Raw genomic sequence first — 24,664 nt, 5'->3', positions numbered from 1 at the left:
GACTTTACTCCGTCCTATCTGAGGCCTTGTACGGCTTTACACCGTCCTATTTGAGGCCTTGTATGGCTTCACACCGTCTTATCTGAGGCCTTGTATGGCTTTACACCGTCCTATCTGAGGCCTTTTAGAGCTTTACATCGTCCTATCTGAGGCGTTGTAGGGCTTTACACCGCCCTATCTGAGGCCTTGTATTGCTTTACACCGTCCTATCTGAGGCCTCGTATTGCTTTACACCGTCCTATCTGAGGCCTTTTAGGGCTTTACATCGTCCTATCTGAGGCGTTGTAGGGGTTTACACCGTCCTATCTGAGGCCTCGTATTGCTTTACATCGTCCTATCTGAGGCCTTGTACGGCTTTACATCGTCCTATCTGAGGCGTTGTAGGGTTTTACACCGTCCTATCTGAGGCCTTGTATTGCTTTACACCGTCCTATCTGAGGCCTTGTATGGCTTTACACCGTCCTATCCGAGGCCTTGTGTGGCTTCACACCGTCCTATCTGAGGCTATTTTTCGACTTTACACCGTCCTATCTGAGGCCTTGTATGGCTTTACACCGTCCTATCTGAAGCCTTGTGTGGCTTTACACCGTCCTATCTGAAGCCCTTTACGACTTAACACTGTCCTTTATGAGGCTTTTTACGACTTTACACCGTCCTATCTGAAGCCCTTTACGACTTTACATTGTCCTATCTGAAGCCGTTTAGGACTTAACACCGTCCTTTATGAGGCCTTGCATTTTAAAACTTCCTCTCTCAGTCTTGTTTACGATTTCAAACCATATCCGATCTTCACTCAATGGAAGTACATGAAGTAACCGTTGAACGACCGCCTCTTTCTCCGTTATGGTCACATTCAGAAACTGCATCAATATTCCGGCAAGTACACGTGCGTGAGTCAAAGTGCATGTCTTTATTACACGACTGTGATACTAGTACAGACTCCGTGAGACATCTATGGTAAACCCTACAGCTCCAGGGATCCAGGAACGTCCTCCCAATTGCCGAATTCTTGCAACCATGCGGAGGCCCTACAACATGGATGGAAAATTATCAAACATGTGGTTGTCATTGGGGGGGATGCAGGATTTCGTTTTTCGATTTTTTTTAATGTATTCATTTTGATATTGGATTCAAGAAGAACGTCAATCAAAACGGGGATATAACATTAAACAGTTGTTACATTAATATTTATAACATAATTAATATTAGGGAAAATTTCACCATGACTTACCCGACAGAAACAGACTGTTTGTTGGGATGGAAGACTCTTGTGCCAAGTACGATGGGTATGACCGACATATCAGCCTCGACATCGATTTCAAGGTAACCTCCATGACAACACCGGAACATTCCATTGTCCACCCCTCCTCACTACTGTACAGTGATATGCACGTGAGATTTACGTCATATATGGGCGTCACGCTGTTGCCTTGGTTACCCAATAGTATAACAGGGACTGGATGACATCCGGACCGCAGAGAACATGTTACTCCGTACGATATACTCCCGCTCAAATCTCCCGTATCACGTGACAGGGAAACTGACGTTTCAGCAACAATATCTGTAAAATCGAAAATTGGCGATAGTTAAAATTTCCAAAACTGACACAACAGCCGTATTTTAAAGGCAAACTTAATATGGACAAAATAGTATCGCTGGTATTGATAAGAAACATCAAATATACGGAAATGGAATGGACGCCATTTTTTTATGTTTTACTGTCACACTCCTGTATTTAATTAATAGATACAGGTCGTAGGTATATGATAACATTTCATGTAATAAGGTTTCTGCAAGGTTAACATGTCGCTAAAATATCGCTAATGTGCTGACATTAGTACACATACATGTATGTGCATATATGTGACCTTGATTATAAGTATTTTTGTCTTAAACCCGATTTTCTATCAATTGATATGAACAATTTTAAGACGTAATATTTATTCTCTTGAAATTCAAAATTATTAAACTCAAATATTCCCCTATCACAACCTGGCGACAAATAAAATGTTAGACGATCTCGGATTGTGCTTCTATAGGAGCTTGCACAATCTATATACTAGTACATGTATATCTCGCATTCATCCCTTCGCAGTCCGATTATAGTAAAGCTGTGTCTTATATGATATATATTTTTATTTTGTTTTCAAAAATACATAAGCACGTGACTTTTATCTGTTTAATTATAATTTGTTAACTTACTTTCGACATCAATACCTAAACTCTGTCTTTCACTACCAATAGTGATGTCCGCTCGATACTTTCCGGTTCCTGCACACGTGACGGCACTTCTAGTCAAGGTCACATCGTTTCCATGGGCACCAATTGTGATATTCCATAGATTCTCGATAAATGTAGAATTTGCTGCTAATTTAAATATTTCTGTTTCTGGTTCTTCCTCAGATTCAATCATTACTAACCGTAAATGTAAAGTCCGGTTTATTTGACTTGTATTTAGAAAACACTCTATCACGATGGTGTTCCGAAAGGTAATGGCGGCCTGCTTCTTAGTGTAGCAATCAAAAGTCTGGTCTGAAATGTAAGAGATAAAATAGGTTATGTTTTCCTAAAACTATTCATGTAGTTCATTCCACACCAGTGGCCTAAGGCTATTGAGTGGCCGCGATAACTCGGTTAGAGCGCCGGCCACGTAACCTTTAGAATTATGTTGTTCAGTGAGGTAGTCACAAACTACAACCTAAAATGACTACGGATGCTCATGGGGCGATAAATCAAGCAAACTGTTGTTCATCAGTATATTATAAACGAAAATATTGTGATACTGATTTTCATAGCATAAAGTGATAGCGTCCATTCCGTGTAATAGTGAACAGACAATTCACTGACTGAGACAAAACAGGTGTTATATTATAAACTGATGAAACGATAACTGATAATGTTTGTAAATTCTTTAAAGTACTTAAAGAACATAGCCTTAGGTCTAGACGGAATGAACACATGGTAACAGAAACCTCCACATACTGATATAACCGAAACTCTAACCTAAATTTTCAATCTCGTATCAAACTAGATAAATTTTCCAATGAAGGGGATCTTTTTAAAGCGATAATAGAGGAAATCATCTAAACTATTTCCAATGATAACACTCCTTTACGTATGAATATGTCGCAAAGGAATCATGCAAAGATGGCATAAGGTAACTCAGAATTATGTTTCACACAAAAGTACAAATGTTAAATATGGACATACTTGCGGGAGGTTTGTGGTCCCCTGTATTATATACTAGGACCATCATCAGCGCTAGGAATATGAGGGCAGACACCACTACTGGGGCTACCCAGTGTACCATCCTCCATCTCGTCTGGGGCTTCATCGGATACTCACGGGGGACAACTGTTAAAATATAACAACAACTGTTAAAATATAACAACAACTGTTAAAATATAACAACAACTGTTAAAGAGGCTTGCCCGCAGAGAGATCAGAAAAATTGGCTAATAGAAAAAGATTTTTTTTACACATGACAGATTGTTGGAATTGTTGAGTTTTTCATTTTATTTTCCTTATAAAACGCTGAAAAGTGATATTAAAACCTCATTTTTAATATTATTTATTTAATCGCAACCCGCAATAAGTCTAATTTGATTGACACATCAAAGAAACAAGCACGTGTACAGTGCCGCACAGTGATAACTTCAAAGGCAGCGGCGATTTACAAAGAAGATTTGCCGTTATATTCCATACATTTCCCTCTCAGGTTGAGTTTTAAAACGTCTTTTAAATACATATTCTGTAATTGTTTTCAAGAAATAAAGTCGGAAAGCCTCTAATTTTGTCACATAGAAACGTGTACTGAAGTTTATTTAGTGATCGGAGATGTGCCGTTTACCGGTCCGTCTGCGGGTAAGCCTCTTTAAATATAGCAATTACGATGACGTCATTCTCTGACAATCTATCATTACAATATCATAATAACTAGGTTTTAACATGCATCCACTGTCAAGTGTTACGTACATTACAGAAGGGTTCAGCTATAATTGTTTCTTGCATTTAAGGGAAATAAGCCAGTAAACTGAAGTATTGACGATTTTACAAAAAATAGACTTTTCAAGACTTTCAGTATAGATGGCAACAGAGATCTATCTATTCGCCACTTTAGGAAGTTTATTTGCCAACAAAGGAATAAATTCCATTGTCATTAGCCGTATTCTTCATGATAAATCTGCCCAAGTAACATACTTTTGTACTTCGATACGAAAACAATTTTATCATTAATTTTCGTACCGTTGTTCTAACCCAATTGCTTCCAAACTCTTTTATTGCAAGAAAACGCTACAAACGTTCAATTTTTATTACCTTCGAAACTCCTCCTCCGATGACGACATACTCCTGTACTACTTATAACGATATTTATGGTCCAGTTGGACACGTCGTATCTGGCGATGTTTATTTACGTTAAATGAAAAGCAAAGAGAGCATTCCGACTTATCCAGAGACCCCTTCAATTAAATGGAGTATGAATTTTATTTATGATAAAAAGTGAATGGACTCCATCGAAGAGTATACTAGAAAATGGGTAAAACGAGAACTTACAACATGGACTCAATGTCGGAGTGTATTATATATATATATATAGGGTCTATACTTCTTAAAAGAATTAACAACACAAATATGTATTTCTTGATTCCGATGTTAAAACTGCGCTAAAAGATCTATATGACAGGTGTTTTTTACTGTGCCTGCATTTAGGCATCCGGTGATTTCATCTTCCTCTGTTGACCCTTTTTGGAAGAAAAAAACAACAACAAAAAAACATAAAATTAGGTTAGCTTGATAACCAGGGTCACCATACCGTCCGGTTTTTCTAAAGACGAAATACTGAGCAATCATTTTCAGCGTTACAATCTTTTGAAGGTGAAGATCACTCGTACTAAAATTAGAAAATTCGCTTCCGTCAAATTACTCATGTTCCCTTGGGCCTACCAAACTCAAACTTCATGCAGATCTTCCTAACCAAAGGTCCGAAGATCGACGGTCAAGGTCACTGTTTTTTAAAAATAGAAAATTTGTTTCCGAGCGATAACTCAAGTTCCCTTGGGCCGATCGAACTCAAGCTCAAACTAAAAATACTTGCTTTTCAGGTCCCACGGTCGGAGGTAAAGGTCACTGTTGCTAAAAATAGAAGAAAACACGTTTTCTTGTAATAGCCCAGGTTCCTTTGGGCCCATCAAACTCAAATTTTATGTAGTTTTTCCTTCCTACAAGTTCTTGCATGGGATTTTTTTACTGGTCCAAAGGTTAAAGGCCAATGTCACGGTTCACATCGATAAAAAATCCGTATAACAATTCTCGTAATCACTCAACTTTCTGCGCAGAAGACACAGCCACTTCCGGGGAATTCTTATATTTTCTTAATAACGTTTTATGGCTGTCAAGAGAAGTTGCTCAATTAAACCTCCATCCAAACTTAAAGCAGTCTTAGAAACGTCCTCCTGGGATAACGTTTACTTCAGAATTGGAATAAACGGGAAACAGAATTTGAAAAACTCATAAGATCTTTTGATTAATCTTAGACACCCAAACGTTTTACTGTCGTTATAGGAACAATGTGTAAACTATACTGAAACGTTTCGTTAAATATACGATTAGGGCCCATAGGAAATACACCGGGGACGGAATCGCGAGAATGATTGAATTTCTAATCGTCAACATCTTTTAGAGTTTAGTGATAAGATCTTCCAGTAGATTAATATACCAATGGGAACAAACTGTCGACTTGTATTTATTTTCATACGAAGCTGATTACATTAAAAAGAGATTTTTTCTATCAGAACAGTTAAGAGAGACCTTGAAAAGTCCTCCAATTTCACCCATAGAGATTATGTGTTATTTTAGATCTGTAGAACCTGAAATCAACGGCATATTTGTGCAACTTTGTAAATATTTGTTCGTTTTTAAAATTCAGCATTATTTCCCTATATAGATGACCATTGTCTTAGTGATAAAATGACCTGGCTTTGTTCACTACTCAAAGAAGACATAATATTCTAGTTGTTGGCGTTTCAATAATTCGACCGATTACATTCGAACATCACGAAAATCGGGTTATGTGAATAATTGTAAATTGTTTCGATTTGTTTTTATTCCTAACTTTGACAAGTATCCTCAGCAACAACGCTTCATCTCCCAACCAATCACGCAACCAATCTGCAAATTCCCGAACACTGCCTGACAAAGAGACACCCGAACCTTGATTGGAAACTTGATTTCCCCTGGGTAAGGTAAACCAGCGTTTGAAGAATACGTGTTGGCAGATGAGTGAAATTATCGTGTTAGTTACAGCCAGCACAAATTCATCATCTATTTTGATTCAATATTGATGTAACTGTTAAGTACGCCAACACATGAATGCAAACATTATTTGATATTATTTTATTTCCTTAAATTATTTAATAGGAACACATCCATCACATGTCAACAAGAAATGCTCACTGTGTGTATGAATATAGACTTAGAATGAACATTTATAGTTCACTTAAGTAAATAGTATTGTTTAATATGAGGTATCAATAACAATTTTCATCACGAAACCATTAGAAATAGCTTCTCATCACGAAATATCTTAACAGTAATTAAAACACTACCATTGCTTGATTGATTGGCGTGCGTTAGGAGTATCAATTTCATATGAAATAGATATACGTGTAATAGTGTGTTTACCACATCGCTAAGATATGTTTTCGAACATTCATGCGGAAACGGCAAATAAACTCACTCACTTACAGGATAGTTACAACAATTTCACCTTCGATATCATTCCTAACAACTGTAATGTTATAGGCGTTAAAACTCTGATAACAGGATAGTTACAACAATTTCACTCTCGATATCATTCCTAGCAAAATAACTATTACAGGTGTTATACCTAATTACAGGACAGTTACAATATCTTAGTTATTACATCACATATTCTCTTGTTTTGACAAGTACATGTACACCTTATCACATTCTATTGAAATTTTAGAATTGCACTGATTTATATAAAACCTTTAAGTATAAATGTATATAAAAAAAAATCTTTCAAAATATATGAAAATCATTACACTATTCACGCTACTTACGATAACGCACAGCTTCTGTAGCAATCCAATATGGCTGTAATGTTAATCCACGATAACACTTTACAACAGAACCAATCAAAGTGACGCCATTTTTCATTAACAAAGTGGTCAGATGGTGAAACCATTAAGATAATATTCTATAGCATAAATCAATGTTAAGGCGCACGAAATAGATTCTGGCGTACATTGCGTAAAGTCTAGAGCAGACAGCCATTGTGTTACCATACTGTTGCTGTCGGTGAAACACGAGTACCAGTATTGGCGGCTTATGTTAACATCATTCTCACATCTGGATTAAAATGTTTACGCTCTTTCGTCAAAAGAGTAATAGCTCTTGCCCGAAAACATGACTTCTACTTTCAAAAGGTACAGTTGTACTTTAGTAATTATTTATAATCACTACATAGATCTTCAGAACGACCGCTATCTCTGTACTCTAAACATACCTGTGGCAACAGAAACATATATCGTGGATTTTAAACATATGTTAACATTTTCACTTGGTCAAAGGAAGACGTAGCCGGACCAGGGTTAAATATTTTTGGACGTCTGTTTTATCTTAATCGTTGACGTGAAGACAGAAAGTCGTTTATTATTTTTATTAACGAAAACATTGTAAACTGATATTGTTTATAACTGGTCATTACCATACAAAAACAATTTGTAAATATGTAAATAAATGTGTCATCTTGCTGTAATGCTTATGGTTAATTTTATCGGGAAAGGGCTTAATATGAATTGTATAAATTGTGCCCAATCCCTTTGTATATTCAGTTTCAAATGAAAGGATTATATAGTGACATATACGTGATTATTTTGATATATGTACAACCATACTCCTACTTTAATTGTATGCTATATAAATAGCATATATATAATTGTTGTGTGATAATAATAGTCTCTACGGTATCGGTATTGCGCATCTTTCGTAAGTATCAATAATATTCTTTATAATATATTTTCTTAATATTTAACAAACTTTTAGAACATCAGCATATCAAATCATTTAACAAGTGCAAGATTCTTTTTATCATAGAAACTCATATCTATAAGAAAAAAAGCGCAAATTCTCAAATGTATTTCCCTATTAAACTGGTTTATTTTTTCCACTAGAATGGTTAGCCAACCCCAGTCTCCAACCCCAACTCCAACCCCCAACCCTACAGCTACACGAATGCAAGATTCTATTGATCTCATTAATTGATGGCATGGTGGCATGGTATACAACATACAATTGCATTGATAAAAGTTGATTACATACTTATTTACATCTACATTTATATGCATATCAAGTAGATCTAATATCTATATATTTTTATATATTTACCTGTTCTCTTTGTTCTTGCACGTGCAGAAATAACACGGTCCTCTTCCCAGTAGACTTTACTGACCACATACATTAATCACGACTGACGTTTAGTTATGTGTAGATATTATCTGATGACCGATACAGCTGAGCATTGTCATGTACTGTACATGTATAACGTACTATTGGAAAACAGCTGACCACTATCACGTGGAGGCACGTGCTGCTGCTATCCATCACCTGTCCCGAACCCACGGAAACTGACCACATCTATCATCGCACACGCTCGATAAAAACGTCATCGAAATATACTGCAACAAACCGTCCAGTATGTTCTCTTTTATGAGATTGATAAAAATACTATATATCAATTAAAAAACAATTAATCTTTATATAGGATAATGTGTTCATTATCTTCATACCCCAATTACCAGTTGAAGTTACGGGTCGATGAAACCATTACCGAGTCCAACACTGTTTATCCTATCATATCAGATATATACAGGCTTTATATTGCATGGTTATATATTTTTTTTTTACATTTTATCAGCAATTCAGCATCATTTTTGACATTTTGGAGAATATCACCTCACATCATGTCCCAGAATATGTTTGTAAACAGCCGGGATTTTATTTTTTTTAATTTTTATTTTATTATACAGTGACATTTAAAACTCTATAAAACTAATCAACATTTAATTTCATTTTACACTACATACAGCGTTGTTTTGGTAGGCAGTTATAGTAAGATAGATGGGTATGTAGAAGCTCGGTAGTGATGCTGAAAAAAATATATGCGAGAGATAAAATTTGATGGTAAAGCCCCATAGGTCCTACTCCCAAAGAAATAAATAAATGTTTACATTTTGACCTCTTTATAGTCTTCAGACTTAATATATACCTAACAAATTATCGTGAAACAAAAACTGGAAGAAAATAATATTTATGAAAATATACGGGAAATTCCTAAAAATAATAACTGGGTCCGCGGACCAGGTTACTATGCAAATTAGTCCCACAATGCAACAGGCGGGTTATCTGTCAACACAAAATGGCGGAAGGCCAAAAGCGTGGGCCTTCCAAAACGCAGAGAGATTCTGCCAAAAAGCAACGTAAAAGGAACTGGATCGGACATAACCAAACAACGGCACTCCCATGCGCGGAAAAGCAGTACAATGTCCTATCATCCTGTATTGACATTCGAATCTCTCATTTGGTCGATTTTATTGGCAATTGATTTCCCCAATTTTACCTCTACGAATTGTGACATCACAGACAACAAGCTAGCGAGCCAATGTAAGCAGACCGACTATCAACCCCACGATATGTTTCATTCAGCGACCAATTATTTTGGCACCATCACAGGACGGTAGCAAAAAACAATCAAACAGTATAAGAACAATGGAATTTAATCAAAACAGCGACATTTACAACAAAAGCGACAGTTGGTTCTTACACAACCTTACCTGTACAATCACAATGATGAATAATAAAATCCCATTGATGCGATTTTTCTTGTGAACTTCAGAAAAAGTTTTTGATTTGACGACAGGAATACTTCGTTAAATGTAACTTTAGCTTAAACACACTGTCAAAGGTTACGTTCGGTTAATGATCTCTCATCCACTTGAGTCGAGTAATTTTTAAATAATAAATACAATGTTGGTAAGAAAATGATAACAGTGTTCCTATTAAAAAAATATTATAATGACATGTTTTAAGTCTAACATATTTCTGAATTAAAAAATATCCTTCTCTTAAGTGAGATCTTTCAACATTTATATCTCCAGTCACTTTCCCTCGATATCTCCCTTGTAAACCCTTCCGTGACCTATAATTGCATCGCGATCTGACATATCGGAGTAGATGTTTCTAAGTTAGACGCCATCCGGAAAACATAGCTTTACCATATATACCACTACTGTGTATCATTCCTTCGGACTTTGATCGGATAAACACGTGATCTCCCTCAATGACTGACGTCACGATCACACCGGTGGAAGTATCCCACGTGTGCCCTGTTTCCGCATCAGAGAATATGGTGCCCCGTGGCGACCCGTTTACGGTAAGTTCTGTCACGACGTTGTCTGTGGTGGTCCCTGTCATACACCAGGTAAATACGTATACCCCGGAAACCGGAACTCTATACACACCGTCTCCTGTGTGGTAGTTTCCGTCAATGTCCAATAGTACTTCATCAAATACTATCACCAATTTGGAATGTAACGTCATATCTCTGGCACTCAAGGAAACGCTAAACGCTCCTGCTCCATTAGGTGTCACGCGGGCTGCAAGGAGAACGATCACGTGTTAATTTAACAGTTGTGGATACTGATGTTGGATAATGTACACAAGGTATTAGATATCAAAGCAAATAAGGATCTGAGGTGCAAAAATAAGGAATAAGCAGATATTATATAAATTTATTGCTAGCTCTAATGCCAAATAATACAAAAGGCAAACAAAATATTAGCACCTTTTAGATGCAGTAACAGCAGTTTCGTCCTGATACCTGTATGACTCGCTAGTGATACTAAGGAATTAAACAGTTGATCAAAACAGGCGACAAAAAAAGTCGAAATAGGTAAAAAAAAAAAAAAAGAAACTTAGAGAAGTACAATGTACCCTAAAGTTCGTAATTTGCAATATTGTATTAAAAAAAAGTTAAGTACAAATGAATTAAACGCGATAAACAGATTACAGTACACCTCGAGGACTGAAACGTCCTCCAGCCTTGTCTAACAACTGCAACATCAAAGGATAAGAAAATCATCTTTTTTTAATATTAGTGTTAAACTAATGGTTGGTCGGTTGGCGCTCCATATCGCCTTAACCTATTCGCCAGAGGTTTGATTCCTCGAAAGTTCGCAAAAAGGTTTGGAGGTTACTTGAGTTCCAGGTTCTCTGGTCTCCCTCCACATTAAGAATAAGCACGCCCTTCAATCCGAGTCAATCATGAATGATTAGTATAAATCATATAACTAAATGCAATTGTTTTTGCAAAATTGATAAAGTTTATAGTCTATGTGTCGATGTCTCAATTTTGCTAAAGATAGCTAAGATGAAAATGATTCCGTCAAACGTACCTATCCTTGAAGTATGATAATCTTCCCCGTCTTCAACTAATTTCTGGCCAGAAGTGGCTACATTGGTCCTTCTCAAGGTTTCCTTTTGAGGCCAATTAGGTTTGGAAGCATGATCTGAAGACATAGTCCTGATTGTTTGTTAAATTCTGGGATTGCTTTGATATCAATTTCAGTTCTCGTTCCAGCAGGCTAATTCGGATATCTTTGCGCTGTAGATCATCTTTGTTATCCTTGACCATCTGTTCGAGCGACTCTATTTTGCCATCCTGGCTTTCCACTCTTTCCAACAAAGATTCAACCAGCCTTCTCAGTGACTTCTCTGTTAACACTGTCCTGCAACGAATATTTAGTATTATTTGTAGCACAGATACTAATGACAATAAACTCCATGTCTCCAATTCACAGAGAAGTTTTCTACTAAGCAGATCAAGTTTTCAATAATATTTTTATTTCAATAAAAACATATCGAAATAAAATAAATGTTTCTTGTTTCCAGTGTAATGCTACAAGGTGGGGTTAAAAACATCAGAGAAGAATATCGACAAAGCGTAATTCTTCGTCAAAGGATTGTACCCTTCAAAGTAAATTTAAGATACAGAATAGCCAACATGACTTGAAACTGTACCATATAGATGCTTCGTCCTTCTAGAACATGCCAGTGACTATACAGTCTTTTCTTCTTTCTATGACTCATCAGTGACACTAGGCACATCATACATCTATTCGTCCTTCTAAGACTCACCAGTGTTGCTAGCCACATCGTACCGCTGCCGTCTTTCTAGCACTCATCAGTGATGATAGGATTATCATACAGCTGTTCCGTCCTGGGCTCGTCAGTGATACTAGGGGCCAAGAGTATACATATCCAGAAAGGAAAATAAAAAAGAACCCGAAAGGGAGGCTACTCACCGGTCATCGTTTCTGACATCGGATATTTCTCCAACTGAACGTTCCGCCGCCTTAACCTGGATCATTGATCCCATGACGAGGACGAAAAACAACCAATACATTATACCCTAGTGAAGGTGTAGACAACTGTGTCGATTTAGTTCCATTATCTGTACAATTTCTGTCTGAACTGATAAGGCCAGCATACCGGCGATAAGATAACACAAGGACAATAGACCTTATCAAAATATATCAATTTCATAAACAAAATTTGCTTGACAAAAAAGTGACTGGCATCAATATGTATTTTCACCATATTTTATTTCCAGAAAATTAATTTATTCAATGTTTGAATAATTTACAAATAAACATCTTAAAAAAATGAAATTCTTTGACAAAAAAGTGACTGGCATCAAGAGATATGTTCAACATATTTTTTTACATTAAATTATAGTATTAAATGTTTAAAATTTTATTGATATTTTTATATTTTTATTTTATTATTCAAATTTTAAAACAATTGTTAAGTGACATCATGTCTGAAAATAAGGCTTTATAAGGACAAAACAGATTTGTTTGCCCCCACTCTAAAAAACGGGGGAGGGGAGTGCAAAGCTTTTGTCCGCAAATAGTAAACCATCCTGACCTTGGTGTTATTAATAGTATCATAAGTATTGTTTAGGTTTTCAAACGCCAAGGAACGTTCAAAACAAGAAATGTGCTCTGATTCATTGATGATTCAAGCTACGTCAATATAAAGGTTGACCAAATGAAGTCATGTATTTCTCCAAAAAAACGCATGTTTGAAATTAGAGACATGCTATACCGAAGATAGAGCATTGTCAGATAAGAAAACTATGAAGACTATAACCCATTTTATGAGTAATCCTGATCACATTGTACGATATGTTTGAGTTCCTATTGGTCAGTGTTTAAATAGCCACCAAGCTGGTCTTCCTTTGACCTAGAATTAATCGCGCGTTATCGATGATGCAGACGACGACCATTCTTCTGGAACAGCTGGATTTGGGTAATATCGTCTTTTTTATAATTTTTATTTTTTTTTTTTGGTTGTCAATTTTACCTCGTATCGCTGTTTCGAAGACTATGAGAACGTTTATTGTCGAAATCGTTACTCCAATTGGCGGTATTCATCTTCCTTGTTCGATGTGACAGGTGTTCATGGATGAGATTCATAGGTCTGTTGTCGCCATTTTGAGGATGAGCATGTGACATCACATGCGATTGACCTATCATAACGGGTGACGTCGATGAGTTAGAAGTTGCTTACTCTGCCGGAACACCTGGTCCTAATCGCATTGTACTTTTTCTATTGTCTGTGTTCGTATGTTGCTCGTGTTTTATATTAAGAGTTAGAATTACGGTTTTGTCTGCTATCGGTTTTCACTGTAGTTCTATATTGTCTGCTATCGGTTTTCACTGTAGTTCTATATTGTCTGCTATCGGTTTTCACTGTAGTTCTATATTGTCTGCTATCGGTTTTCACTGTAGTTCTATATTGTTAGATATATAATTATATTATATATACATTATTGTTCAGTGAAGATAATTTTCAAATAGACAATTATGACTATTTTTTTCTTGTTAGAATATATCACAGTAAATGACAGCAATAATTCTTTTTATAAAATAAATGCACGTTCAATGTATATGGTAAGTCTAACATTTTCACTGACAATACTGTAGATATAAAATACAATAATTTAACTCCTAACCGAAATCAAAACATACAACTTTGATATCCAAGATATCAAACTTTTATTGGGAAGCTGAACAAAAGAACATCAGTAATCCTTCATACATTTCATATATGTCTATACAATATATCCTTACAGAATTGCATATGATAAACAATGCCTTCCCGCCCCAATATTTATCTGAGTGAAAATGTTCTTTTTGCTGAAAGATACCTATAACATTATTACATAATTTGACCTTGATGGTAACAAGAAATTTCCTTGGCTAGAAATTATATTAGACTGGTTACCTGCCTTAGTGCCATTTCTCTCCGATTGGGTTCGCTCATGAATACGAATGTTGTAAACCAAGTTCGGCGCAGCAGGTAATCCAGTCTATTAGGTTATCAGCTCATACAATGACGTCACTGTTTGGAACGTCGCTTTTGATTGTCTATTACAGCGGTGTAATAATTTCTGAGAGAAAAGAGTCCGTCATTAAAAGTGACTTTCCTCAGGGTTAGCTTATAGTGCAATATGTAAATAAAATGTTAAGATTAACGTTTGTCTTGAATATATGTTTTATGTTACTGTCATACTAGAAGACCTTTCCCTCACTGAAAAAAATAACATATCTAAGATAGTCGCCATCCAGAGAAAGTAACCTTGCCGTAATAATCTTCGCTATACAGGTGACCCCCGCGTTTAGATCTGATAAAAACATGGTCCCCGGCAGCGACTGGCGTCACGATCAACCCGGTGGCACTATCCCAATGATACTGGTCCCCGTCGGCCAATATTGTGCCTCGCGATGATCCGTCAACAACCAGTTCTGTAAACACGTCATCCGTGGTGGTTCCCGTAGAAGTCCAAGTGAATACGTACACCCCACTGATAGGGGCTGTGTACACCCCGTCTACTTTATTATAGTTACCTCCCTTGTCTAAGTTGACTTCGTCATAAGTCAACACGAAATTCGCGTGTAAATCCATACTCCTACTCAAGGAAACGCTGAAGGCACCAACTGCTTCCTCGGACGGTACCCTTACTGAAATGGAAAAAAAACACGAATGGGCCATTGTCACTCATTATTCTCAACATATTACATGAAACACATTTGTATGATCATTTACATTGGTCTCAAGTGGCAAAAACGACAGAGAGTACGACATAATGATTAAACCATAACTCCAACACCATAAAACGAGGGCAAGACATGAGAAAAAAAATCTAGATTTACATAAAGCCTATTGAAAATGAAAAAGGAGAATAAGACAGAGTGTCCCGGAAGGGTAAGCGCCATACAAAAGATCTACGATGGAACAAACAATGAGCACGTCTGACTCGCAAGGAATATTTTCAAATGAGATTATGATGTCGATCAAATCTTTTCTCGTGGTTGTCATCAGACTACATCTCTCGAAATCGTGTGTTGTTAATCACTGAAATCGTGATAAAAAATCATCGTAAACTTACTTTATAAATGGAAATCTTAATTATCGCTAAATCTTTTCAGTAGCCATTCGTCAACACATTTAGTAGTTTACAATACAAAGTCGCTACAATACTGAAATATCATAAATGAGGAATAGCTCTACAAATGCAAAATTGAAATTACATACATATGTACATAAGGACGGACGAACAGCGGGTAAAAATTACCATCTTTTGACATAGTCGATCATTCAAGCATGCAGTCACGTTACCTACCAGGCCTCATGACTTTGTCCTGTGGTTTCTGACTGGTTGTAATGTCATCGGTACTATTGTGTTTCTCTTGCGGCAAATCGGATTTGTTGTCCTGCTTTGGAACATCGTACTGCCGATGTTTGTCCTCTGTAACTTGCGCTCGGTATAGCGTTTTCATTTCGTCAAGCTCTCGTTCCAGATTATTTACCCGGATGTCTTTCCGCTTCAGATCTTCTGTGTTCTCTTGAATAGTCTTCTCCATCCGCTGTAGTTTCTTCTCTTGTCTTTCCATCCGCTCAAGCAAAGATTCCACCAGGAGTCTCAATGGTTCCTCGTCTGACGGCATCCTACAAACGAACGTTTAACATTACATTTTGTCTCAACAGAACTGCTCTGTTCAGTATTGTACAAAAGACACGATATATTAACATATTATGATACATACTGAGTTAGAGAGGCGCCTTCAAATGAATTAAATTGCATCATAAAGCTATCTCATTTTTCTATGATTCGTCAGCTGATGAGAATATATTTAAAAGAAATTTGTGTGATAACTTTTGGAAGATTTGATGGTGTACGGGTATTTATTGGTATAAAATGGACGAAGAGAGGTAATCAGCATTAACGGTTTTGCATTTAGTCACACATGGTGAAAGCATCTATACTCCACGTGTACAACTACACAGTAAACTACATCATACAAACGTTATGTATCTAGGAATTCAAGGAAAGTTCGGAAAGTCCAAAACGGCTGAAACAAATTTTCGATTTTAAATAACATTAAAAATGAACAAAAAATGCTATGTATGTTGTTCGACAAAGTCTTTGAATGGCTGTTGGTGTCGATGAGACATTAAATAACACCAAATCAACTATTCTTGATATTATATTTAATTAAATCAGGGTCATTGCCATATTGACCTTGCCAAGAAATTACTTCCATCATTTCTTCAATACATTTGATAGATGTATAATTATGTTTATTTGAAACATTTCTAACCTGGATTGTCATAAGGTGTACAATGTTGTAATACAAGTTCGAAATGAGCAACAAGATGACAGCAGACATTTCTCAGAGAAAATGGAGCATCCCCCTGTTTAAAGATAACTCTCAACTGCTGGAAAACAAAGGATTTTACAAAAGACACACACAATATGTGTAATTTCAACACAAAATATGATGAGCTGTTTCGTCTTTATATAGGAGTCGCCACTGATATTGGGTACGGAAAGTGTTGGTGCTTAGACCACGACTGTGGAAGCTCAAAACAGATCGAAACTAACGTTAAAATTTTGATGGAGCGTGCAATTATCGGATAAATCAATAATTTTCATGACTTTCTATATTGAACCTCAAAAGAATGTCAAGTACATGCGTAAATTCTGAACCTTGTCTCACTATTCAAATTGGCAAGCCTTGATTATTATTCTCTTTATTTCCTCCACAAATGAAGATTCACAAATAGAATAATTACATCATACAATCAACATATAAACAAGAATAGTCTGAATATACATATACAAAGTTATTTCACACACAAGTAATTATATTGAAACATCAATTGTTAGCAAATTGGGTTATATTTTTAAGCATTTCATTCAGAAAATTTACATTTGCTAATCTTACATATTCGTTGTCTTCGTTAGACATGTCATAGTCTAACTTGCTTCCTAATAAAGCATTAACTAGTTCAAAATCTGATAAATTGTGAAGGTACGCAATAAAATCAATACCCAACATATTAAATAAAAAACACCATAATTTATCACGAATAGCAGTATTCTTTTCACAATGTAGAATTATATGCATTAAAGTATCGTTGTATAAAATACCACAGTAGTGGCATAAAGCCATATGGTCCAACATACGAGATGTTGTACATAATTTTATGATACAGTGTATAGATTTATAATACTGAGGATATTTAATAGCCAATTTCCATAAATAATGTGGTTTAATCTTAGAATGAATAAATTTAAATCTGAAAAAGTCATTGTGGTTATGCATACGTTCTAACCATGCAGTTTCCTCTACTCTATATACATTTTCATAGACACTTTTTTTCCATTGTAGTTTCCCCGGAAAATACCCTAGCTTTATATAGTCAACAAAAGTCTCATACAATGAATATTTTCTTAAAATAGAAATAATGTCGGGTATAAATCCCTGTTGTTTTTCGTTGTTTACAATGAACATAAAAAATCTAGTAATAAATATCTTGTGTACTAGCATACTATTATCGATATTATAAATTCGTCCCAGAAATAATAATTTCTTGATATTAATATAAGATTCAATACTAGTCCAGCCAAGCAATGATACACACATGTCTGTCCTAGTTCTCTTTTCAAACCTTTGAATACTTTTCACAATAAAATTTTGTGCCTTTTCTAATAATAATACTTCAGTTTTGGAGAGTAACCATAGTTCACATCCGAAAAGTGCAGAAGGATACACTTTAATTTTGACTATTTTAGCAACAGTGAGAGGGTTAAGTGCGTTGGGATGAGCCCCAGATTTTAGAAGAGACATAACACCAGTTTTTAATTTACAACATGCTCTAGTAGTTCTTTCAACTGAATTTCTTCTGCCGTTTAACAATATTCCGACATGTTTAATTTCTTCAACTACAGGCAGTACAAATTTGTATAGGTAGACATTTTGTATATTATGGGATATGCGTTTTTCAGAAAACAATACAATTTTACTTTTCGTAGATGAGAAAGTGAATCTCCACTTCTTACTATAGGTTTCACATATATTAACCATTTTTTGTAGGCTTTGAAAATTTGTACTAACAAGACAAATGTCATCTGCCTGAGTTGGGATGTTAACTTTTAAATCTGCAATAACTGCGCCGTTTCCACAATTTTCCATTTCATTCAATAATTCGTTTATGAAAATAAGGTACAGTTTGGCAGACAAAGATCCCCCTTGCAAAATCCCTCTCTCCATTTTGATCAAAGGTGATGTTAAGCCATTAAATAAGATTGAACTTTCTACATGTGTATACATTTCTTTAAGAATAACCCATATCTTGCCTCTCAGTCCAATTTCATGTATTTTAAAAAGAAGACCTGCGTGCCACACTGTGTCGAACGCCTTGTTGCTGTCTAAAAATGCAACATATACATTTGATCCATTTTCTAAATTATAATTAATACATTCTTGTAAGTTAAAAGATGTGCATAGGCTACACAGATTACTTTGGTATGCAGACTGCTGCTTATTGGGAAACGTATCAGAACATATGACTGGGCTGATTCTATTTGATATAGACATTTCAAATAACTTAAACATGACTGGCAGTAGGGTGATGCCTCTATAATTATTGGGATCATCTTTTACTTTCCCTTGACCTTTGTGCAACGTAACAATTAATCCCTTTTTCCACTGTTTTGGGATGTATTCATTTTTTATTATCATATTGAACAACGCAGCCATATGTTCGAATAGTTTATTACTTCCGTACTTAAAATGCTCATAAACTAAACCATCATGCCCTCCAGCTTTATTTGTGCTGAGTTTCTTGCATGACGTCGATATCTCTACTGACGTAATGACGTCATTCAGGAAATTATCCTGTTCAAACTTAACATTGGACTCAATATTGTCAATATGCGTGTTAATATCATTTTCAAAGCCTGTTTCAAAACATTCATCCGATTTATCTTGAAATATCGTACCAAAATGTAACGCCCATGCCTCTACAATGTCAGCAGGCTCACGTAAGGTTTTACCATTGTACCTTAATTCAGTTTGTGATTGGGGTCGTTTATTAACTTTACGTTTATACAATTGCCAAAACAATGTTTGGTCTATCTCACCACACTTATCAATTTCAGAAAACTGATTTGACATATAAGTATGAAAGGCAGTACGTAAATTTCTGCGAAAAATAGCTTTGTTTTGTTTATACTCCAAAAAACTGACGCTTCCGGATCTTGGCCTACCTTCTAAGATCCAACGTTTCCTTTTATTAGTCATTACCTTATGCATTTGTGATACTTCGTCGTTCCAATACGGTTTAAGATAACTTTTGTATTCACTTTTAGGTAATGTTAAGTCAGCAGCTTTCTTGACTGACAATACTATGTTAGAATAATATCCGTCAATGTCGTTATTCGATATAATACCTTCAGGTATAATCACTGAACTTAAATTATCATCTAGACATATTGTATAACATTTCAAGGCATTGATTGTTTTTGCCTTTTTCCAATTATATTTTACATATGCAGATCCCGCAGAATGAGGGGCAGAAACTGGTATGGATATGGAACATATGACAGGGTGATGTTCCGATAAATTATGAAGATCATCGTCTAGTACTTCACAGTAATTTATCAAGTCAAAAACGTTTGACTGAATTAAGATATGATTAATGGTAGTACAGTGTCCTGTTTGAGGATAAAAGGTGTACACTGGTCCTTTACAATTTAACTGAACGTTAGCAGAATACAAATTAGTTCTATCTAAAAAAGATTGGAATACACTTGACCTTTCATTTTTTTCAAAATTACTTCTGTGCCCTCTGATTTTAACATTCAGATCACCAATTATAAAAAACCTACCCTTTTTTGAGTAAACTGTAACTAGTGACTCTAGAATTTCAACATGCTCAATAAAAACATCAATTGGTCTTGATGAGGCTGGCATATAAACTGCGAAACAGTACAAATATTCCTTATTGGGAGTTTGAATCTCCACACCAACTATCCTTGAACTTTCAACCTCTATTTCCGAAAAAATAAAATTGTTAGATTTACAAAGAATTACCACACCACCTCTAACGTTACATTTATACCGGAAAGGGTCAATTTCATGAACCGGTTTAACTATAGCTGTATAACCATACTGTTTAAACATGTCGAAGAAAGATAAATTATATTCTCTCACCCAGTGTTCTGAAAGACCACAAATATCTATATGATATTTTTCTAAACATTCCAGTAAATATGGAGAGCCGGCCATAACGCCCTCTATGTTCCAACACATCATGTTAATTGAGTCAACCATCATTGATTTGGTTGTAAAAGACTTGTCTCGGAACCCATTCTCTCATACCGATTCCACTAGGCCAGAAGCCACCAGCCGATATGATTCCGACGTCCTCTGATTGTATATTTAGTTGGGCGGAGGCTGTGGATTTCCAACTGTTCTGAAAATACTTTATATGCGTCACGCGCACACCTGATTTATGAAGAAAATCCCTCATCGCTGATTCTGACGCTATTCTCTTGTTAATACCATGTATATAGAACCGGCATATTTTTTGTCTCGACACAGCCTTGTATCCAACAAATCGGTCTGCCAAGCTTGACTGTTCTTTTACAAAATCAGATTTTTCACAACGGGGAGCGGATGTGTTACTTCGACAAGCCGAAGTGGGAAAATGTACAGGGATAGCACTTGATGCAACCGTGGAGTACGATCGACTTTCCCTTTCTCTGGCTTTCTCTCCACAAACCTTACTGTCGTTGTTTTCTACTCCTGTACTACTGGGTGGACTCGCGCCTGACGTTGTTGCGGAGTTCGAATGGATAGGCGCATTCGTGTGAGTCTCTGGTATATCCACGCACCTGTGGCTGAGGGGTGCGTTCGTTTGTGTTTCGGGGTCATGTCGTTGTATACCTCTCGACTGAGGAACTGTGTCTGCGTCTAGCACACTGAATCTGTTGTATGTTTCTACAGTATGCTTTGCTCGATCATCAATAGTAGACTTTGATTAACATGAACCTTGAGACTCGCTCTTATCAACTTTTTTCCTCAACTTGTCTAGTTGTTTTTTTATCCCTTCTACAGAAGATGCACATGTTTGTATTGAATCTTGAGTTTTGGTCATGTCGGAATCGTAGCATTTGATGTAGTTACCAACGCGTTCCGATAATAGTTTGAGCGACTTTTTAGTACTTGCGACGCCGTTTAACTGGTCATTGTCGTACCGACTCGCCATATTTTTGAAGTCTGAAGCGGATTCAACAATCTGTTTCATGTCCTTTTTCACGGTGACTACCTGCTTCTCGACATCTTCAATTTTCTTACATGAATCTTGGTAAATTACATTAATTTCATTAAGTTCGTTTCTGATTTTTTTATTTTCTAGTTTCAGAGCCTCAATTTCCGCCTTGTTTGCTGTTTGTTCTCTTTGGAGCTCGTCACAGTTTCAAGTAGGGCTTTGTTTTCATGCTTATTGTCTGTTACTTGTTTTAGCTGTTGTCGCGTTTCTGTTTGTGTTTTTTCCCTTCTTTTCTGTGCTGTGTCCTTTTCTTTATATAACTTGTCAATTTTCTGTTCGAGGTTGTTCACGACTTTATTGTACTCACACTTCATTTCGTGAATTTCTCTTTGTAGGATGATAACAGTTTCTTTTAAAGATACAATACCACCAACATCGGATTGTTCCGTATTCTGTGCTTTGTTGCTGACAGTGCTAAGCGCTTTTCTGCTTTTGGACGGCACCACTTCACACAGGTCTTCTGTGTATTCACCCTCGCACGCGCGGGTCAGAACAAAACAATCTTTCGCAAGCTTTTTACATGCGGGTGCTGCCCCGGTACTACGGGCTACGCGACGTTTCCTTAGGTAACCATCTTTCTTAGGGAAATCGTCTCTAATAACTGCAATTGTAAACAGTTTATAACGTAGAGCCTCAAGATCAGGAACACTATCGCGTGTGATATTCCGTATATGGTCTATCATGACGTCTTTAGGAGTATCTTTCATTTTTTCTATTTCAGTGAGGTAAGATGACGTTTCAATCGTTTGTGACGTGGTTTCATTACACTCTTCACTTTGTGACGCGAGACTTACATCCCGTAAACTGTCACTCATTGTTTCGTTCATATCGTAAAACGTCAATGGAATCTGACCATTTTCCCATTCTGTTAGATCGAGGGAATTTACGGACACAAGTTCGGTATACTGTGGTGTATACGATTGTTCATGGGGTTCATACTGTTGAATATCACCGTCGTGAGTATCGCTAATGGTGGAAAAACTCATTATGAAATGATGGTAGAGCGTGACGGTCGCTCGGCTATACCGCGAGAGGTAATCAGCATTAACGGTTTTGCATTTAGTCACACATGGTGAAAGCATCTATACTCCACGTGTACAACTACACAGTAAACTACATCATACAAACGTTATGTATCTAGGAATTCAAGGAAAGTTCGGAAAGTCCAAAACGGCTGAAACAAATTTTCGATTTTAAATAACATTAAAAATGAACAAAAAATGCTATGTATGTTGTTCGACAAAGTCTTTGAATGGCTGTTGGTGTTGATGAGACATTAAATAACACCAAATCAACTATTCTTGATATTATATTTAATTAAATCAGGGTCATTGCCATATTGACCTTGCCAAGAAATTACTTCCATCATTTCTTCAATACATTTGATAGATGTATAATTATGTTTATTTGAAACATTTCTAACCTGGATTGTCATAAGGTGTACAATGTTGTAATACAAGTTCGAAATGAGCAACAAGATGACAGCAGACATTTCTCAGAGAAAATGGAGCATCCCCCTGTTTAAAGATAACTCTCAACTGCTGGAAAACAAAGGATTTTACAAAAGACACACACAATATGTGTAATTTCAACACAAAATATGATGAGCTGTTTCGTCTTTATATAGGAGTCGCCACTGATATTGGGTACGGAAAGTGTTGGTGCTTAGACCACGACTGTGGAAGCTCAAAACAGATCGAAACTAACGTTAAAATTTTGATGGAGCGTGCAATTATCGGATAAATCAATAATTTTCATGACTTTCTATATTGAACCTCAAAAGAATGTCAAGTACATGCGTAAATTCTGAACCTTGTCTCACTATTCAAATTGGCAAGCCTTGATGATTTAAGTCCGCTAGCAATTCCATAATAATGATTGGGACGTAAACAAAAACTAAAAAGAAATCTATAAATTTTATAATTTTCAATTAGGAATCTCAGAAGAATGTCGCATAGTTTTGTATATTCTGAATAGTATCTCACTATTAAAACTGGAAAGCTTTGGAGTTTAACCCAGTAGCAGTGTCTACCATCTGCAACTTCAATTAAGGACTGTACAAAAGGCACACAAGATAATCGATCACAACTTGTCCAACTATTGATAGTATTGTCACGGCGGTCATTTCCTACTCTTACCATTCCTTACTTTCCCCACCGGAATATCGAGAATGTGTCCCTGTCGTTCCGGACCAACTTTCCTCGGCCGAACTAAGAACCACTAGGTTGAGAAGGAGGACTAGACCAGGGCAATGCATTATGTGTGTATACTGTACAGAAAAGCGTCAACAACTGCGTCGAATTCGAATGACACTCTATTTTACATAAAGCTGATAAGAAATCGTCCATATATGGGTTCTGCTAGCACATGTAGATAAAGGTAGTGTTTTAAAGGTCCCGTTGGTCAGGTCAGAGACGTTCATACAGGGATTGGAAGTTAAGTTTATATCTGTACGTAACGAGAAGACTAAGAGCTCATATTGAATCGAGTTAACAATATTACCTTATTGCGAACCATTTTTCTCCAAAGTTTCTCGTAGAATTGTTTCAATTTTTGCATCTGTAAAAAGCTGAATGAATTCAGACACGGGGGCTGATTAATTTTTGTAACAAAGGATTTTAAGCAAATTGTCCAAATCTTGCATAGATAATCGCCGATTTTATGTGATGGCGCTTAGCATTCGTAGTAAATAACACATACATGTATTATCGAAATATACTAACTTACATCAATATCGTCGCACCAAACTCTTCCGAAAATCTTATGGGTTTCTTATTACAATAAGGTATTACGAAATGTAGCCCCTTGGCTACGAGGTTGACTACCTTATTGCGAACCTCTTTTCTCCAAAAATACTCTTTTAAACTTTGTTTTCTTTTTCTCATTTTTGGATCAT

At 36.3% G+C, this 24,664-nt stretch overlaps 3 protein-coding genes across 3 annotated transcripts; all 3 read right to left on the bottom strand.

Moving 5' to 3' along the window:
* Nucleotides 1–3,353, bottom strand: LOC117341659. The gene is made up of 4 exons (XM_033903521.1): nt 3,211–3,353; nt 2,203–2,532; nt 1,232–1,561; nt 1–1,028 (listed from the first exon to the last, which is right to left on the bottom strand). The coding sequence occupies exons 1-4, from the start codon at nt 3,332–3,334 to the stop codon at nt 790–792; spliced, it is 1,023 nt and encodes a 340-aa protein (XP_033759412.1). The 5' UTR covers nt 3,335–3,353; the 3' UTR covers nt 1–789.
* A 6,429-nt stretch (nt 3,354–9,782) lies between these two features.
* Nucleotides 9,783–12,514, bottom strand: LOC117342499 (complement C1q tumor necrosis factor-related protein 2-like). The gene is made up of 3 exons (XM_033904673.1): nt 12,384–12,514; nt 11,475–11,807; nt 9,783–10,676 (listed from the first exon to the last, which is right to left on the bottom strand). The coding sequence occupies exons 2-3, from the start codon at nt 11,596–11,598 to the stop codon at nt 10,261–10,263; spliced, it is 540 nt and encodes a 179-aa protein (XP_033760564.1). The 5' UTR covers nt 11,599–11,807; nt 12,384–12,514; the 3' UTR covers nt 9,783–10,260.
* A 1,610-nt stretch (nt 12,515–14,124) lies between these two features.
* LOC117342779 lies at nt 14,125–24,063 on the bottom strand. Its single transcript, XM_033905036.1, has 3 exons — nt 23,907–24,063; nt 15,770–16,095; nt 14,125–15,107 (listed from the first exon to the last, which is right to left on the bottom strand). Exons 1-3 carry the CDS (start codon nt 24,023–24,025, stop codon nt 14,695–14,697), a joined length of 858 nt encoding a protein of 285 aa, XP_033760927.1. The 5' UTR covers nt 24,026–24,063; the 3' UTR covers nt 14,125–14,694.
* Between the last annotated feature and the right edge of the window lie 601 nt (nt 24,064–24,664).

The sequence above is a fragment of the Pecten maximus genome, chromosome 14 (genome assembly GCF_902652985.1).
Source record: "Pecten maximus chromosome 14, xPecMax1.1, whole genome shotgun sequence".
Classification (NCBI taxonomy): Eukaryota; Metazoa; Mollusca; class Bivalvia; order Pectinida; family Pectinidae; genus Pecten; species Pecten maximus.
The sequence above is the reverse complement of the archived record's forward strand: the minus strand, read 5'-3'. Positions and strand labels throughout refer to the sequence as shown.

What these genes read in the sequence shown, in the direction of transcription:
- LOC117341659 (XM_033903521.1), bottom strand. Translation starts at nt 3,334, where the DNA reads ATGAAGCCCCAGACGAGATGGAGGATGGTACACTGGGTAGCCCCAGTA. An exon ending in GGACCACAAACCTCCCGCAA is followed by an intron (nt 2,533 to 3,210) that starts GTATGTCCATAT and finishes CTTACATTTCAG; the next exon opens with ACCAGACTTTTGATTGCTAC. An exon ending in TTTAGGTATTGATGTCGAAA is followed by an intron (nt 1,562 to 2,202) that starts GTAAGTTAACAA and finishes TCGATTTTACAG; the next exon opens with ATATTGTTGCTGAAACGTCA.
- LOC117342499 (XM_033904673.1), bottom strand. Translation starts at nt 11,598, where the DNA reads ATGTCTTCAGATCATGCTTCCAAACCTAATTGGCCTCAAAAGGAAACC. An exon ending in TTATCATACTTCAAGGATAG is followed by an intron (nt 10,677 to 11,474) that starts GTACGTTTGACG and finishes TTCTCCTTGCAG; the next exon opens with CCCGCGTGACACCTAATGGA.
- LOC117342779 (XM_033905036.1), bottom strand. Translation starts at nt 24,025, where the DNA reads ATGCATTGCCCTGGTCTAGTCCTCCTTCTCAACCTAGTGGTTCTTAGT. An exon ending in GGTGGGGAAAGTAAGGAATG is followed by an intron (nt 16,096 to 23,906) that starts GTAAGAGTAGGA and finishes GTTCGTTTGTAG; the next exon opens with GATGCCGTCAGACGAGGAAC. An exon ending in GGACAAAGTCATGAGGCCTG is followed by an intron (nt 15,108 to 15,769) that starts GTAGGTAACGTG and finishes TTTCCATTTCAG; the next exon opens with TAAGGGTACCGTCCGAGGAA.